The 19,214-nt window shown below is 37.1% G+C and overlaps 1 protein-coding gene across 1 annotated transcript in view; it reads right to left on the bottom strand.

The window, feature by feature from the left end:
* Positions 1–18,974, bottom strand: part of LOC104276394 (alpha-1,6-mannosylglycoprotein 6-beta-N-acetylglucosaminyltransferase A-like) — a gene marked incomplete at both ends in the record, with an annotated part of 23,144 nt that extends 4,170 nt beyond the window's left edge. The window contains 6 exons of the mRNA XM_009872693.1: positions 4,608–4,741; positions 8,606–8,739; positions 14,703–14,837; positions 15,718–15,887; positions 17,675–17,836; positions 18,903–18,974. Coding sequence (XP_009870995.1) covers positions 4,608–4,741; positions 8,606–8,739; positions 14,703–14,837; positions 15,718–15,887; positions 17,675–17,836; positions 18,903–18,974 — 807 coding nt within the window. The remainder of the gene's footprint in view (positions 1–4,607; positions 4,742–8,605; positions 8,740–14,702; positions 14,838–15,717; positions 15,888–17,674; positions 17,837–18,902) is intronic.
* Positions 18,975–19,214: the final 240 nt, after the last annotated feature.

Here is a 19,214-nt window from a genome sequence, read left to right as displayed (position 1 = left end):
CTTTCCCTAGGACAATGTTGACAAGAAGATAGTCTGAAGGGCTGAAATTTTAAGTCTGGTGGGTGAAAAATCCAAGTGTAAGAGCTACAAAAATATGTGGTAGATACACAATGTATTAAGAACTAAACACGGCTTTTAGTTTTCTTGATGTAGTAGATGGTGGTAATTAACAACAATTATAACAATTGTGAAGCTTTTGAAAAAGCTCCCCCAGGAATCTAAGGGGCAGAGTGACTAGGAAAAAGAATTACTGGTAAATTCAATACAAGGAAGTGATGCACATGTTGAAATCCAGTCCTAGCTTCACCTCTGAATAAGGGACATGAGCTAACCAGCGTGACTCAAAAATCAAGACACTGCATAACAAAAAAAACAAACCACGAGACAAGTTTGTGAGTGCACTGACCATGAGGGAGAGAAAAGGTGAGAAGGATCTTTTCTCTCTTTCCTTATGGTTCTTTAGCTTAAAAAATGAACTGAAATGTATGTTGCAAAAGTATGTTGCTAAATATGAAGTACAAAAAAACAATCCCGCTGCCAGCAGCGGGACACTGATCTCTCCATGTAACGGAACAATTCCTAGAAGGATAAGTTTTCCTGGCTTCTCATTTTCTTCCTCCCACTCCATGCATGCAAGAGGGCATACAATGGGGAAGCCACATGTGCCACATCCAGCTGGAAAGGAGAGACGTTATTACAAAATAGACTTGACTACATGCTTTCTTGTTGAGGGCAAGCTGAATGTAACCAATTCTCACATCCAATTCATCAAACCTTGTTAAGCAGAGAGCGTACATCTAAGAATGACCATCTTGGTTTTTATTTTAACTTTAAATAAACAAACATATAAATATACAAAATTATAAGACAGCTCTAATACACTACAATGAAATCTACTAAAGCAACTACGATACAATTGTATGTTATACCTTGATGGCTATTTTCTGATACAAGCAAAATTCTGACTTCTCTCACAGAATCCCACAAAAAAAGAAAGCAAAAATAGTGTAAAATGAATCTTGACTCTTTTTTCTTTCTAGGATTAAGGGCAGACGTATTGGAATTGTATGACAGGAAGTTGCAGGAAGAAGAACAAAGAAAAGACTTAGACCAAAACAGGAGCTAAGATAACATGAAAGGCTTCAAACACTCCCTTTTAACTGAAATGTGTTGTAATTAAAGCCAATTTTAATAATGGAGACCATTAAGGGTTTCATTCACATTTTTCTCATTCCTTCTTTTTCATTTAGGCTGACAGGACTCTCTCCACTGCTTAGTATTGCCAGCAATCTCAGACAAAACCCCAAACCTTCGATTACACCAAACACATCCAAAACTTGACAAATGTCACCCTTACCTCTAAGGATAACCCTTAGAAAGGTGGCAAGATTCTTAACAACCTCCTCTTTGTAATCCTCAACCCACCTGAGACCAATTTATTTTTCAGAAGAAAGTAAACAAGACGTATCTTAGGAGTGTTCAGAGCTTACATCCTTCCTGACCTCCAGCAGGACAGAGCCAGACTGGCCCACCGGAACACAGACAGAACGCCGCTGTTCTCAGGCTGACAATTTCTTTCTGTATCCAGCAGAGGTGACAGAAGTCACTGCTGTGTTCCTCTCCCTGTTACTCAGCATGTTCATGGTTTAGCCCCACAAATGACGTGAGCTGACAGAACACTGTCTGTAAGCAATCCGTAATCCTCTGGCTACAACCACCTGGTTAGCACACCCAGTTTAGGCAGGCAGTCTCTCAGCCCAGGCATGCAGCAGAGCCGGGGTTATGGGGATTTCTAGCAAAGATGAAGTGACAGGCAATTTGGCATTCTTCCCCCCCAGCCTAGCCGGATGAAGAAAGGGACCCATGTCCACAGCTATATGAAACTGTGCCAGCAGCTAGCTATTCTAGTCGTACTCTCAGGGAACAAAAGTCCTGGGCATACCTCAGTTCCATTTCAACCCGCTTGGTTCAAAATTAAACAATTTATTTGCAACTGCTATTCCCCCAAAGCACCTCAGGTCTTGGGACCAGAATGCTCTCCTCTCCACACTGTGCTTCTCTAATGGCAGATCAGACCCAGCAGTGACAAGTGTATTCTGTGGAGATTATACTTTTCGTTAATTGGCCGTGTTCAACATAAAGAAAGGGAGTAGGATAAATAGATTAGTCTGGTTCTGTACAAGCCATGGTGGCAGATGAAAAGAGCACTGAACAGGGAAAATGAAGGAAACATGAAATAAGCAAATTACACAGACACAAGATTAGTTCAGGCTTTCTGTTGATCACAAGAATTGCATTTTATCACTCCAGATAAGACATCCCACACTGTCACCGATTTAAAGCTTATCTGCGGCGACGGCACTTTATGTACCCGTGCATATGGGGATGACTGCAGCTACAATCTGTGAGTTACGCTTTTAATGTGCTTGATATTACAAGCATGCAGTAAGCATTTTAATATGGCCAGGTATCAAGTCATATATCTTGGAAGAAACAAGACAGGCAATACTGATAGAAATGGAGCTGTGACTTGAAAAGCAACAGCTCTAAAATATGATAGAAGGGTCTTCGCTGAGAACTCATCTAAACAAGAGTTTCTCACAGAGAAAAGGGGACATGTCTAACAGCACACAGAGTATTTCTTTTTGACTGTATTCTAAGATAGCCCATGTGCCCTTTGCTAACATACATATTTCAAGAGGAATGCGAATAATCTTGAAAAGGTTCAGAGAAAACAAAGTTCTCAGTGGTTCAGTAAACACAAGCTTTTCAGGAGGTGGCTACGAGTTACTTTGATCTCAATCTACATATTCCTAGAGGAAAAGAGAACAGAAGCATTTGTCAGTCCAGCAGACAAAGTTTATAACTGCTACTGAGAGTGGAAACTACAATTTGGAAATCTGTACCAGAATTAACACAAAGTCTTAAGGGAGAAGGCAATTATTTGAAGATTTTACCAGAGGAAACAATGGGGCTTCCATTGTGCGCTATTTAAAAATCAAGATTGGAAGTTCTTTTCCAAAAAGCTATGTTTTTACCTTAATCAGCCCATGAATATCCTATGTGTCATACAGAATCTCAGACTAGAATACCACAAATTTCCCCTCTGGGCATATAAGCTATTAATGCATATTTTGGAATTCATGCAGACTGAAAAAAATGAGAAAGATGTACGCTAGTGAAAAAAACATCCTGGTGACTAAGCAGCTATTTTGCTCCTGAAATCCAACTAGTATTTAACAGGTTGTTCTGGTGATACGCACTAGAAATCAGGTCAGGAAGTTTAGATGATTATTACATGTAACTGTTCCTAAGAGACTGATGATGAGATCAGAAACTAAAAGTACGAGAGTCTCAGCTAGAAAAGACTCGAATGGCACCCCAGTTCTGCTCCAGCATTCTACAGACACAAGAAACTGCAGATGGGGGCACACTAAGTCTTTCTATACCATGAGCTAAATATTTAAATGTCACAGTATTTACTACGACGCAAACTAAAATTTCCTTTTAAGACATGTCACATGGCTTACAGTGCAGCAAGCACAGACACAAACCTGAGAAATCAGAATCAAATATGCACAGCTAATATATGCATTTTTCTCAGGACAGTAGCCAAGAAGCGTTCAGCTCTACCTTTTTATTACCTCTGGCAACATTCTCCCATTTCTCTTAAGCTTTCGTTTTGTTTTGTCTCACAGATGGGCGGTTTACTTGTATCTACCATTTTTCAGTAATTTATTCTGTATAATAACAGTTACCAGACTAAATGTTGCTTTTGTGGTTCAGAAAACTGTGCGAGACCAATGTTCCCACGTCAATTAAGAGAAAAGGAAAGAAAACATGAAACACAGGTGCTCTTACACTGTCATATTATTCGGTCCTTCATATGGCACAGTATGTCCTGATCAGTTCATTTATCAGGCTGAAAACAAGTCTTTTTAGGCAAGAGGGAAGGCATGCAAAGTATATGGGTACAGAGGTAACTTGGGAGAAATCCAGTTATTAGTAAGTAATCGCTTTTCTTTGAAAATGACATGGAAGAGATGCTCCCAGGTGTGCTGGCCTGGAAGAAGGAGCTCCAGAAAAGTACAGTGGACAAAAAGCAGAGACAACTATGAGTTTAACAACACAATACTCTTGAACTTAGCAAAAATGTGACCAAACCTTGGTGGTGTTACTCTGCAGCTCTCATCTGCAGATGGGAGACAATACAAAAATACACTATTTGAGAAAAAAACCTTTGTTATTACTACAGGGAGATAAAATGAGATTGAACATTTCTAGGGTCTTTATTGAAGCACAATTTCCAGTTCAAAATGCAGCACATTTATCTTTCTAGGTAAATAGCAATCATCAGTTGCTATTTATCAATCTAGAGAGAGGTTTCACCTCAACCCATATATTCCTACAGGGAAACAGAACATCAATCTACACAGAGCTTTCCTCATCAGAAAAATGCCAAAATGTTCAATTTATTTATTTATATATGTTTATTTTCAGGAAAAAAACCTTAATAGATTTAGTAAGAAGGGACACTTAAATTCAGTTCTGCTTTATTATGTTGATCAAAATAAATTTGCTCAAGTATATGAGTATAGAAAACTCACCTTCCAGAAATTATCTACTTTGCCATAAACGAGAGATTGATTCTGTCTTTTGATGTCATTAATGTGTTTAATGTCACTGGAATTCAGATGCTGCTCTACCACAAATCCAAGGAAGCTGTTATCCGGTGTGTGAGCTGTAAGGAAAGGAGTGTATTCAAAATCTTTTTAAAGTACCAGTTAATGCTATAAAAGCGTGAATGTTGTAAAATTGTGAACGTTGTCAGAAAAGTAGGTATGAGGAACATAATATCCCACAGATTACTTCCTTTACATTCATACCGAGAGATACGTTTACTTGCTTTATTATTGAGAATAGTTCTCATTAAGTCCTGCTGCATATGTCTTCTGAAGCAAACAGTTATTTTCTGGCTTGCTTCTGACAATAAAAATTTTATAGCTGGATAGAGGCCAACGATAATGATTTGTTTGTCTGCTGAGCTTTACTTTATTATTAGAGATAAGATAAGCAGAACAAATCCAGCTTGACAGTCTCAGAGATGCAATATCAACAATCTGAAAAAACCAAATAGCTTTATGCTTGTTAACAAAGCTGTATATTGCTCAGTGTCGTAAGTAAATTTTATTGCATTTCTTGGGTTCACCTCCTATACTGGAAGAGCTAAGACCAACCATCTAATTCACTGCATATACCCATGCTAGTTACTAGCCTACAAATTCACATTATGCAGATCAGAATACAAATTTCACTGCCTTGTTCACTCAGATATATCTGTCATAAAATATTGAAAGATGACAGCTGAAGTTAGAAAAATTGTTGTTAATCCTGTGCCCAGACAAAAGAAGTGTATGCAAACGACCTGCAATTTACTCCTAAGTTTTTGGTATTATTTTATCCTCTGTTGAGCTTTTTGCAGCAGTAACATGCAGCAATACTAAACACAGTCCTCTCCTGTAAAGGCACAGGCTCATTAAAACTAAGTTTTTTTTTCCAGGGATGGACTCCAAAATTCAAGGCTTCAGGTAAAAATCCATCCCTACAATCTAAAAATTACTCCAACGTGCTGGATTTTTGCGCCTCTCTAAAAAGCATCAGTTAGAAATAGGCTGCGATAAACACCAGGATCTCCTCTGTAAGTCTCCTTTTTAAATTCTGTCATACCAGCGGAAAGACAAACACATTTTGCAAGGTTAAAAAAAACCCAAAACACAAATCAAACAAACCAACCAATGCAAAGACAGTATGATGCATGCAGTGCTAAATCTATAGTCAGAGGTTACTGCAGTTACGAGTTTTGGATTCCTAAAAATCAGCCGACAGATAATGCAATAAACAGAGAAAACATACACGGTGTACACTTCCCTCTGCCATTACACTTAGTCTTTCAATTGACAATTACTTCTTTTTCACAAAAAATACCTCGGCAACAACTAGGCACTCACTTAGACCCAAGGACTTTTTAGAATTTAGCACAGCAAATGGCACATTGCAAATATGCCTGAAAAGGGGCATTTTTCCATCCTTTCATTTTTTTTTTGCATGAGAGACTGCATTCACCGGGGAGGCACAGCAGTACGCACTCAAAAGAAAAATAAATCTTTGTTAAAGTTAGCCCTTAGAATTGGTAGAATTCAGTGCCTCAACCATCAATGACAGGAAGCACTCAGATGGACCTGTAAGCAAGATCATGCAGTTTTAAAAGTACAAGTGCTGTTATTTTGCATAAAAGAATTTAAGTAAAAACCATAAGAATAGGAAAAAACCCTCTTGCTTCTGTAAAGCTCGGAGAATAGTTAAGCATTTGGTAATAAGCCACAGGTTTGAATATGGCCTGCTTGTTGCTCAGTAATAATTTTCTGCCCTTACAATCAGAGTTCTCAAAACATAATAGAGTCTGGGGATCTTGGGAAGCTGTCCAGGGTTCCAATTTGTCATAAAATCTTTACTGATGCATAACATGCACTTTTAATCACAACCCCATAAAGATGGTGCTATCTCTGCAGCTGAGAAAAACAAACAAAAAAAACTTTAAATATCACAAAACACATGGATTCCTCTTTACCTAACACAAAAAGCAGCAAAATCCTTCAACAATGTATAGTACTGGAATTGCTCGTTTCAGAATAAGTTTTCTTGCCACCTATTTACCACTTTTGCTGCAAAGAAAAATCTGCAGTCATTTCCAGTAGTAAAAATTGGAAACAGTTATTTATTGAAATTCCAATATAGTTACACTCTGGTGAAAATTCATTATAAAGGGATTTGTTCGAGGCAAGAGACTGTAACAGCATTCCATATGGCCACTACAGAAATCTTCTCTACAGAGAAGATTTACTTTCCTCTGCATTTCATGGAGTGGGACTGAGGAGTGCACACACACAGCCATACCACAAACACTCATGCAATTATTTTCCTCAAATGTATCATCAGCTTTGGTGCTATCTTGAACAGGACCTCAAACACAAATTTCCCAGCAGCTGGACTACGTATATACAGCACAACTGAGCTTTTGGCTTCGTTTTCACTTACGACGTAAACCAATAAATATTGGCAAATCATGTGGATATGGAACAAGCTGTGCTTACTAACGTCCAGACACAAACTCTGCAACCACTTCCAAGTCCCATTTCCCCACCACACGTTTTGTTATTCGCTTCGAAACAACTGTGAAAGCAGTCTTTCATCTTCTGAACAACCTTCACTTGTATTTCTCTGGAAAAACTTGCACAGCAAAATGTTGACAGACAAAACACGCCTCTCAAGATTTTCACAGGGCAACTGAAATCAGAAGCATGTCAACCTGATGGTAGAATGTATATTTCCACTACGAAAAGCAGAAAAGTTTGAAAGACCTGTCTATGAAGTGTGGTGAGAGAACAGCGCACACCCTGGCTTTAGTCTCAGACAGGGACAGCTACCAAACTTTGGAGGTCAGGCTGCTCGTTACCAAGCGTTTCTTTACAGACTTGGGCTCAGAAGCTGCTGCACACAACAGCATGCACCTGCCCCTTTCCTACACCTCACTTACCCTCATCAAGCTAGCCTGCAGCAGTGAATCTTTCTGCATCTTTCAGAGGTAACAAATTTGAACCACTACAACACGCAAGAGAATCACAGAATCATAGAATGGCCTAGGCTGGAAGGGACCTTAGAGATCATTTAATCCAACCTCTCTGTCATGGGCAGGGATGCCTCTCAACTAGATCAGGCATCAAATCCCTTGATTCTAGAACCTAGTTCCATAAAGTCAAAACTTGGGGCTGGAGCAGGTCACAGTAATCATTTAACCTCATCCAATTTTTAGAGAACTTCTATTTTTGGGTTGTGTGTCCTGTTGAAGATTTTTTTTTATTATATTTAATGATGCTTCAAAGATCTTCAGCAATGATGAAACCTACTACTTGTTTTTCAATAGTTTTCTATGTTACTGGCAAATAAATGTGAATCAGTTCAACTCAGAATGAATGCTCAGAAAATCAAGACAAGTTAGGTGAAAATTCTGAGAAATTCACAAAAAGGTAAAGCTAAAAATTATAAACTAACACTCAGCAAAAATAATCTTGAAGGCAAAGAAATAGCAATGGCATTGTGCTGCTCAGTTGTTGAAGGAAAAAAGCAGAAAAACAACAACATAGTTACAAACTTCAGTTTAATATGATGAAATGCAAGAAAGCAGTTTATTAAAAAGGCAGCCTAGCAAATTTTCCAAAAACTTAATGCTCGATAGCAGAATTTGAGAAAGCAATCCTAACAGAAGTGATGCTTGAAGGAAAAGCCAGTCACCACTTTCCACACATACCCTGAGAATCCAGTTCGCTACCATTATTTACATTAAGTTGATATTGTTATTTTCTAGTTGTTGGATGGAAGCACGAAAGAGCTTTTGCATAGACTACAGGCACTTACTGACATGATTCTGCCCATTTGGCAGCTGCATTTTATTAAATCATGAACTTGTCTTTCATAACACAAAAATTCTTCTCAACAACAGCATTCCCTTTTAAAGCTCCAAACTATTCATAAACACGGGGATACTTACGGAACATTGTATAAAACTGCTGTGGATTAAGGTTCCACTTTCCCCAAGGTGTCTTGTGGCCTTTAGACTGGGCATAATGGGCATGATTAAACTCTGGTTCAGTTCCAAAGGAATCCAGAACTCTTAACATACATCTAAAAGAAAAAGAAAAATTTACTGTAGGTTCATATACGTATGTATACATAAACATGTGTGTTTATTTATACATGGTTATGATAATTAGGATGTGTTTTGATTTTGTTTGCAAATGTGGATGATTTATAAACTGAAGGTACATTTTCATTTCAAACATTTCTATTCATACTACATTCACAAAGGCGTTATGATCAACAAATTCAAGGATATATAAGACATTCAAATAGAAACCCTGGGGCTTATTTTGGGTTTCTTTGTTCTTGCAGAATGAAGTTCTGTGTTAATACCCAAGTAGAGCTTATGGGAATGGTACTGTGGTCACCTACATTCCTGGGGCTCTGAAGTAGAATACAGGCAGAAAAAGAGAGGATTCTTCACCAATTTTCTAATGCTCTCATACCACAATGCAACAGCCAAGGGCCACATATCAAGAAGATCAGAGCATAACAGTACTTTGTTTTTAGATAACTGTATTTAGTTTACAGGTTCTGACTTTTGGGTCACTTGGACCTACTGGAGAAGCACTGAAGACAGTTTAACTTGGGAAGGCTTGCAGTCAGAAAAGATCATTTATTTGTTTATGACCCATTTTCTCACAGACTTTTGAAGAAACTATATAAAAGTCAAATGTCTGCAACAACAAGTCTACAACTGCAAGAAACCTTGGCACTGGATTACAAAGGGTGTGGGATGAGAAAACTGCACTCAGTCCTTTATTAATCTCCTATTAATTCCTTGAAAAAAAACCAAAAAACTTCATTTATGAGCGGCTTCTTTCACAAAAAGGGCCCACAGTACATGAAAGGCAGAAAAAGCCTCAGCATGAAGAAGGTGGCATGCATTCTAGCATACAGATTCTAGAAGTTATGTTTCCAAAATGCAGTCTGCCAAACCTTTGACGTGGTTTGGAGAGGAACTTTATGGCCTTCATACCGACCATTGGCCTCACCACAAATTAATCAGATTATATGGCTCCAAAGCTGCTGACGCATCCATTCTCCATCCCTCTACAAATAAAATTTTCAGAAAAAACAACCTTAAACAGGATGTGTTCCTACATCATATGCCACTCCTGTTACTGCACGTGAACTCCTGTCACTGCACACTCTATCACTGGGCTTGTATGAGCTAAGGAAGAGACACAAGCTCACAAGTGGCAGAGAGAAAGCTGGAATAGTTACTATTAAAAATGGCTACATTTCCCAGTCTTCATCACTTTTTGTGCTCCAAGCCCATACACCTTCTGCTCAGTGACATGCCAGGATTTTGGCTTTAGAATGTGGAAGAATTTAGCCTACAAAAGGTTAAAGGAAAGAATTTAAACCGCCCAAAATAATCTACGTATTTTTTATGTTTCCCCTTTCTCTAAACTATCCATTTAATTGGAAAATAAAATAAAAAAACCACAGCAACTTTTAAATTCTCATGTGAAATGCCACCTTTGTATTTGAAAGTAAAAACAGAGCAAATTTACCTTTTTTTAATCTTCAGAGAGATCTTTTAGGCAAAAAGAAAGTCAAAATATACAACACATTGTGATTCACTAAACAACAAAGCCGACAGATCAGTTTCTGTACAGTGTTTTATGTCAACTGTTCTCAATGAAAATATTTTACAACAGTGGTAATTATGTCTCCCTCATACAAAATACTCCAGCAGGACCAAAACAACTTCTGCACTGATGAATCATTCACTAATAAAAGCCCTCTTATTTCTTGGCAGGCCTTAAAACAAAATTCTTATCAGCTTTTGAGCCAGGTACTTGAGTACTGGAAAATGAAAAATGGGCAAAAGCTACTTACAAACAGCAACATTACTGGAGTTTGTCAAATTATATATGTAAGAAGCACTAAGTTGCCTGTGATCATCTCTAAGTGTTTTGTTTCCACTCTTTTTTCTGAGTTCAGATATACAGTAAGTAGCACTAATTGTGTAACTATCTCCAGTACACACAGGGTCTCTGCAGCAAGACAGGAAATGTGATGCAACGGAAACTAAGCTAAATCAGAAAGCAGGGAAAACGAAAATATTTATATGATTCGAGCATAAAGTCAGTCACAAAAGAGATCACAGAAGAAAGTGCAGAAAAGGTCTGAGAGATCAAGGTTCACATGGTAAACCAAATCCCTGAAATGCAGCAGAAAAGAACTGGTAAAGTTATAAACTTTAGACATTAATGTAATTAATGCCAGTTAGGGCAAACTAGTATTTTAACACATGTAGGAATGCCTCAATTGTCTGCCTAAGTACTATATTCTCCATTTGTCTCACTTAGTGGTTTAGAACTCTTTCAGTTGAACTTTTTAAACCGAAAAGATTTATTTTGTACACAAAGCATTTATAAAGTGAAATAATCCCTTGTGTAAATGAAAAAAAGATATTTTTTAAAGTCAGTCATATATTTTAAATAAAAATGTGAATTTAGTGTGATTTTAACTGAGTTTTTCACTCCGTTCCCCTTTCCTTCCTAGGATGTCACCTAGCTTAGCAGTAAAGTTGCCGAGAACTACAGCATACCTTGGAATTAGTGTCAGACTGATAAGTCTATTCACTGACCAATTGAAATCGGGATTGGTGGGTAGCAAACTGCTTATAGAAACATCCACACGTTCAAGTGAGCATTTTTCCATAAATCTTGGCCGTAAGCACAGTCTTAACTGGGCTGTCCTAGTGGTAGTATTTATACACATTTATTCATCCTGCCCTCCTACCTGAGGTTATAATTCTTCTCTACTCACACAGACAAGCAATGCCATCCAGCAGCAGCCGTTGCTGTCAGCAACCAGTGCTTACTCCAGCATCAACTGTTAAATAAAGGGTCCGTATGTGTCTGTGGCTGCAGACAGCTTGGGAGCAAGCTGGTCAAAACCCAACCAGTTCTGGTTTGGAAGCTCTGTAGGTGCACTGAGCTCAGGCACAGCAATGTGCCCGCGCAGATACAGGGACTCCAGACTGTTTTGGCTTATGCCCAGCTAGCGCAGATCCTGAGCAGCTCGTATGGAAATCCTTGCAGATACACTGTACATTAACATTCAGGGCACTCAGTACTTGCATTTAAAATGTAAAAAGTTAGTCAGAAAATAAGCCTCCTAAAAGAGATGTATTCTAGAGAACATGTAAGAAGAGGCAATGTTGCTCATTTTTCAGGATAGCTGTCACGTTATTTTATTTCAAGAATAAAGCCAGTTGGATTTTTGGCATATGGGAATGAGTCATTGCTAGAGAGACTGTAGAAAAAAGAAAAAAAAATACCAGATTCTTATGTGCTGTATGGAGGATGCGGGTGCTAAGAAAGGCAATGAGCTGCACTCCTCACACTATATTAAGCTACTAATTTTTTTTTTGTTTCATTGCACATAAAGCTGCATTCAAATACCCAGACTTCAGAACTGAAAATTCAGCATGTCCAAGCATTCTTCTGCCAGAAAATAAGGTGCGCTCAAAAATGAGACCTGTTTTTTATATTTCCATGCACCAATTATAGCACAGATGAAGCACATACTACCAATAGTCACTGGTTCTACAGATCGCAGATGTACAGAACAGTATTTCATTTATTCAGAAACACTCATCCCTGAGAGCAGAAGGGTCATTCTTTTGAGCTAGCAGTTCCAGAAACCTCTTTTGCAATTACCAGAAGTTTCCCCAGGGCTCAAGTTCACTCACACAGATTATATACGGCACTCTTACCAAGAGACGGTTCTGAAGGCAGACGCTTATTCTACCTCTCCATTCTGATCTGAAGTGAATAAAGCTTTAATTTATTTGTATTGGAGCCTGGTCTTCCTAAACCAGACTGAGCTGACCCACACATATCTGCTAGAAAATTACATGGCACAAAGCAAAACACTTCTTTCCAGACAAGAATTACTTCTACCAACATTAAATACAACTGAGTAAGCCAAGTTCATAAAGAACAAGGGCTATATAAGGCAGATTTATTTGCAATAATGATTATTTTACTGGAGTTAAACAACAACATATAACTATGCTTTTATAGTGGACTTACTAGTTTTAATTTAAAGATATTTTGATGACAGTACTTATGAGGTAGCTCACATGCTGATAGACAAAAACCCACTCCTGCAAGAGAGTCCTCCAACAGGAGAGAGCATGCACAAAGCTGTGAGTTAATTCTTCTCTAATCAATTCAGGTGGTCTCTGCTAGACTCTGGACCTTGTTTGGTACTACAAAACAGGAATTTTAAGTAATGAAATTCCTTTTTAAGAAAAGCAAAATGAAGAAAAAGCAGTATATAAGACATTCTAGAGCCTGGTAGAGACGGGAGTGAAGTAATTTATTCCCCAGAACCATATTAGAAAAAGCAGCAATAGGCAATTTACAAGAAATGAGGACAAGAAAAACATTTTAAAGGAAATCTTAACAATATAAAACAATATAAAATAGGGCATCTTTTGCAGTCTTCAGTAAAAGATTAGTCAAAAACCTCTCAACAAGGACAAACACATCCAATCAACTTTTCAGCCAGGCTATGAACTAGATCAGATTCCATTCCACCCCATTCCATGAAATCTAATATTGCAGAAAAGAGGCATTAAGACTTTTTTTCCTTCTTCGAAAGTCTGACAAAACCTCCTATACTAACTAAGGCATTTATTTAGAGTTAAATTTAATTCTACTCTCTTAAAACAGAAAAAGTCAGTCATTACCACAATTTAGGAAGCAATGAAAACCAGACTGATGATTTAAGATTTAATGATTCACGAAATAAGCAAGAAAAATTGAAGAGCTAATCTAATAATCTCAATGTCATGCTGCATTTCTATATCCCTGTTACAGGATACACCAAATAGGAAACTGAAAGCAAAATGGATGAAGCATTTTAAATTTATAAGCATGGTTTTATATCCTGACCACAATACCATGTGTGATCGCCTTGTCACAGTTGCATCTGGCAGACAAACAACCAACTGTAGCTCAGTGGAAAATGGGATTATCTTTATTAGCAGGCTCCTAAAAACCAGAATATCCGTTTACTCCTCTGCTTCAAAAGAGAGATTAAGAGTAACCTAATCTGCAACATTGATCACAGCACTCTCATTTAAAATTACGTTGGAAAGATTCTATGCTCTAGAAAATCCTGAGGTTGGAAGAAAACAATTTTTCTCTCTGCAGTGAACAGGTTTCAATACCTTCCTTGAAGTAGGATTTACTGGACTTAACAGATCATGAAACACAACTAATTCAATTAGTTATAGAAAAATTAAACTCAGTAATTCAGATTTGGTTCTACTTCATGGTGATATGTACTCATACAACACATGGGAGGCTTGTTGATTTCAAATTATTGACAAAAAGAAACACGGTTCTAAAACTGCAGACCCTACGAAGGCTGTACAGAGCAGTTTCTTGCGACCACCATCTTCCATTTCTAATGGAAAGATGTTTCTAGACTACAGAAGCCTGAAAAACTGCATTAGACGTATCCCTGAAGAAAACTCTCTGCCAAGTGTCTGAAGGGATGGAACAGCAAGAACTGCAATGCACTTGCTGGGCAATACAATTAGAATAGATAAATCTCCACAATCATCAGTCCAGTATGGCTACAAACCCTGACAGGCAAAACATGGATTTTGTATTCCAATTAAACAACAAATTCCAATAATCTCCCAGTTTGTCCACTAATTTAGAGAACTGGGGGGGAGGGGAGTGTGCAAAGAAAGGAGGGAAGAAAGGCAGAGATAATGACTCAGCAGGATAATATAATCTGTTAAGATTAAATACCCTTGAATTCAAAAACCCCAAACTTGCTGGGGGGGTAAAGATGGTATGTAACAAACAGGTCCCTTTATTTCTAAGAGTGAGAGACAATGGAGAACCACATTTTCACTTTTAAATAAATTCAAATTCATGTGAATGTACTCAACATTTTCACATGTGTCATTCAACAGAAAACTCTTTAACAAAGCAGTTAAGAGGTCAAGTAAGTGTTATACTCACTGGTAATGTACCCATGACGGACCAAGGGTTTTCTTAAACTGAGTGAGTCCCACAATATCAATGTAAATAAGTTCTACAACTTTATCACCCTGGGTAGGACAGCCAGACCTGTTCCCTACAACCTTCTTCATAATCCTAGACAAAGAAAGAATGGACATGCAAATATATTAACTTTCCAAACACCCTGAACAGATGCTGTAATACTATTTATACCAATAATTCTTCTTTCAAAAAAACCCTTTACTCTTATCTTTTGCAAAAAAGGAACCATATAAAAACATTCAAGTGATAAAGATGCTCAGCATTTATTAAAGACAAATGTTTATATATAGTAAAGCATAAATTTTCATTAAAAACCTCCTCTGGTTTAAACAAGAGAGTAATATGGCTGGAATGTTTCAAAATAGCATGTTTTGAAATTATTTGAAATAATTTCTGACTTCTATGGACAACTTCATAGAATAAGAGTCCTCTACAAAATGATGCTGTCACGTTCGTTACTAAAAATGAAATCTACAGAAAAAAAAAGTATGTGCTCAAGCTTAAACAGATGTTTTATGCCTTATGCTGAACTAGCATGTAAAGCAAGGTGGCAATTTGACTTAACATAAGCAATTAACTACAGCAAAAGTAATGTGTTTAAAGGATTAAAAACCTTTATTTCAAAATGAGATACTGAGTAAAGAGTATCAGAAACTGAGTAAGAGGACCCAGAATTGTCCGTAACATTTCCTATTGCAGCTGGTTAAAGCACCTGGAATGTTAAAGAATAAGCTGCTTAGTTTGAATTTTACAACATTCATTTATGAAGTCTTGGGAGCCTGAAGCTACAGTGAAAACACATTACCCTTTTCATAGCACATATACTTAGCTCATGAAAATAATCTTATCATCTGTTTAGTGAACTACCACTTTCATTTTATGCTTCAAGAAATTATATACTGTTAACAGAAGCTTCAAGATTTTACAGTTCATTTTTGTATTCCAGTTTCCAAAGTGAAAGTAATCTCCTTACTCCTTGAGCTCTGCCAGTGAAGCTGAAATCCTGATGTCATGGCCCAGTAAGTAGAGAGATGTAATTAAATCACTCCACTGGACTAATTCACCAAGTGGGCCACCGCTAAATGCATTTTCTGCAATCTTGAATCCAGATTCTTTTGTCAAAAGCCCCAGATGAACAAGAATCTGGAAAGGAAAGTCATATGTCAGAGTTATTGACATTAAACATTCAGCTATTATACCTCATAGCATTTTTTTCTTTCTATTAAATTCCAACTACGGCCAAAAAAATCAACCAAGAAAATCAAATACTCCCATCTCAATAATTTAATTTTGTAATGGATTCCTAGAACAGTGATTATAAGAATGTTACTGCATTGTTTTGCACTATTATGTGCCACCAGATCAGTAATTAAATAAACCCCCAAAACTAGTGTTATTCACAAAATAATCTGTAATTTTGCACAGAAAGTTTTGGCTCATGTTAACTTATTTTGATTGAATAATCACTTTTATTCTCAAGTAGGATACACTAGCTTATGCAAGAGAGTATAGTTAAGGAAGGTTATGCTGTTGTGAACACACCATTAAGAACTTGGGAAGACTGCAGAAGAATTACAGGATGCTTTCCAAACCTCTCCTCTCCATTGTCACTGGAGGAAGAGTTTTCTCTGTAGTTCCTTGAAATTTGTGTTTGCCTTTCTAACAACACACACAAGTTGAGTTTCAAACACTTTGCTACATATCTGAGTGGGGTACAAGCAAAAAACTCCCACACACCAAAAACCTTTTCCCTCACTCTTTCTAAAGAAGCAACATTCAAAAAACCATTTTGTCTTAATCTCTTGCAGCTCCCAGAACTGAACTGGACATACTACAAGGAAATTGTCCTGTGCTTTACAGAGCAATCTCAAAGGACTTTTAAAAACAAAGAATAAGCGCTAGGGCATTCCATCAAAACTGTCTGTGCAGAACATACTGCATCTGTTTATTCTTGAATTTATATATTCTCAGATGATACATTTCTTTACTAGCTGGAGGGCTGCGGGAAAGACAAGGGTTGCTCCTTGACAGAGGAGTGAGCCTGCCCGAGGACTGTGGGATGTGACTGACATGACACTTAAGGATAGTTTAGTGGTCATTGTTAATGTTGGCTTGACAGTTGTACTAGAGGTCTTTTAGAGATCTTTTCCAACCCTAATGATTCTCTGATTCTACAAGAGCAGCAGCATGAAACCCAGGGCTCAAGAGAGGACTGAGACTACCATCAAAGAGCTAAGCTGCAGCCACCAGGCTTAAAAGAGAGGCTGAACCAAGACTGCGGAGGTGGGGGGCTGCTGGCACTCAGGATGGGCTCCAGTAAGAACAGGAAATACACTGCTGTGTTTACATTTTTTGTCTTTACCTTAACTAGTTGAAGTAACAAACAAACAAACAAACAAAATTTAAATCAAATGAAATGGAACTTTTCACTTTAGGAATCTCACAGGTTTTACATTGAACTCATTACAGAAGGTCTGAACTGATCCAATTCAAAGCTGTGGTCGACTTTAAGTCTATTCAAATCCATGACCAAAAATACATCATTTAAAGTCTCCATTTTGGATGAAAAAAATGTGCAATTGTTGTTTTCTGTAACTACGTAAAACACTCCAGTGTCATCGGCTTGTAGCAAATTCACTATTTCCCCCTTTAGAAAATTCTCCATAGTCTCTATTTTATTCAAAATTAAAGAGGTTAGAAAACTTACTCAAAGATTGACTCATGGCAAGTTTGTAAAACTATTTGTAAAGCAAACACCCCCTGTAACAGTAATTTCAAACAACAAAACACTTCTTGAAACGACGTACAGGTGTAAATACATGCCTTTAAGACATATTTGGTATTTCCACTCTGAAGCTATTTATGGAACAAAAAGCTTAAAGGAGCTGATATAACTGCAAGTGGCAGGAACAAAAAATGTTTTCATTTACCTTTTTTCGTTTTCTCTTCTCCAGATTTTGTTTTTCTGCAAGTGATTTAATTGCTTCAATCCAGGTTCCAGCCATTCGTCTGATGCGTAACATCATCCACCTGAATTCCTCATGTCTTGACATCATTTTGTAGAGATTATCAAAGTTGATACGAATTTCAGCCTTCAATTAAAGCATAAAAAACAACCCAAAAGTAGTTATTCTTCAAATAGTGAACTTTTCAGCAGTGAACATACTTCTCTAATGTGAACTCTGTGCTTTACATTCTTTGTTTAAAAATAAAAAGAAAAAAACATACAATCCTAACACTAAAGTCAAGTTCAGATATTAGTTCCAATATTTCAGGTATCTTTAAATAGACATTTCCTAAAACCACATAAATTACTGTTATTTTTTATTAGCTGTATTTGGTAGTCCCAGAATATGTTTGCAATGATTCACAATGCATTTCTTTCTGCAAGATAAGATTTGCTTCTGTTCATGTGCTTCAAAACGAGGTTAAAGTATCTCTAAAACACAATATAAAATCAGAAGAGAATGCTGAAGGTTCATGTATCATGACTTCTAAATACAAGGAAGCTTCCTATTACGCTATGAATTCTACTAAGGTATAAATTTTAAAGGAAATATTCATTTTAAAGCTAGACTGATCCAAGAACAACTGGCTTTACAAAATGAGACAGCCTATATGTAAAATTATGTGAGCAATGTTCATACACAGTCCAGCAATTATCTTCAAATACCTAAGTGCTACATAATTAGGCCTTAACAGCTCAGAAACAACTCAGTGTGCTGTAGAGTTGTTCATGGAAAAAATGAGGCGTAATCAAAATGTTACTACAAAACTGAAATACAGTTAAATTTCTTCCCTTAAGATATTTTAATATCTAAGGCCCAGATTCACAAGGCAATAAAAAAGGACAGTTTCATATATGGACGCCTAACACTGGTGAACAGTCTATGGATGTGGAACTTTCCTCAGTATTGGTGTACGATATTACATAAATTTAAACACAAAAATGCTTTTAACAGAAATCTACCACCAAGACTACTGCAATACAATGACTGGAGAAAATATACGATTGAGCTATATATATACAGTGAAAGATGTTTTCTGAGGAATAAAAATAGTAAATTCTTAGTAGCATTTATGTGGCACAGGATTCCAGGATCTTTTGCATGAATTACAATTACTGAATTACTTCTCAGGTTTTAATGTTGTTCTTACCATTGTTTTTTGATCAGTTTCTTCATTAGGATTTTTTGCTCTCCAAGGTAAACGAGGACACCAGTTTTCAACCTGTAAAACAATCATACGAAAATAAATTGTCTCTCACTGCCTTCATATTACACCCTTCTATGGCTTAAATAAGACATCACCTGATTAGTAAGCCACTGCAAGGTAGAAATGCTTTTTGCAAGAAAAGTTTAAGATGAATATTTGCAATTTAATACTACTTTAAGCTTGCAAATTTGCAGCTAGAAGTCACATTTAGATATTCACTCATGATAATAAATACAGGAAATAAAATCCTTCCAA

Source organism: Apaloderma vittatum, unplaced genomic scaffold (genome assembly GCF_000703405.1).
Source record: "Apaloderma vittatum isolate BGI_N311 unplaced genomic scaffold, ASM70340v1 scaffold44850, whole genome shotgun sequence".
Lineage (NCBI taxonomy): Eukaryota > Metazoa > Chordata > Aves > Trogoniformes > Trogonidae > Apaloderma > Apaloderma vittatum.
Note: the sequence above shows the minus strand (reverse complement) of the source record. Positions and strands in the feature narration are given on the sequence as shown.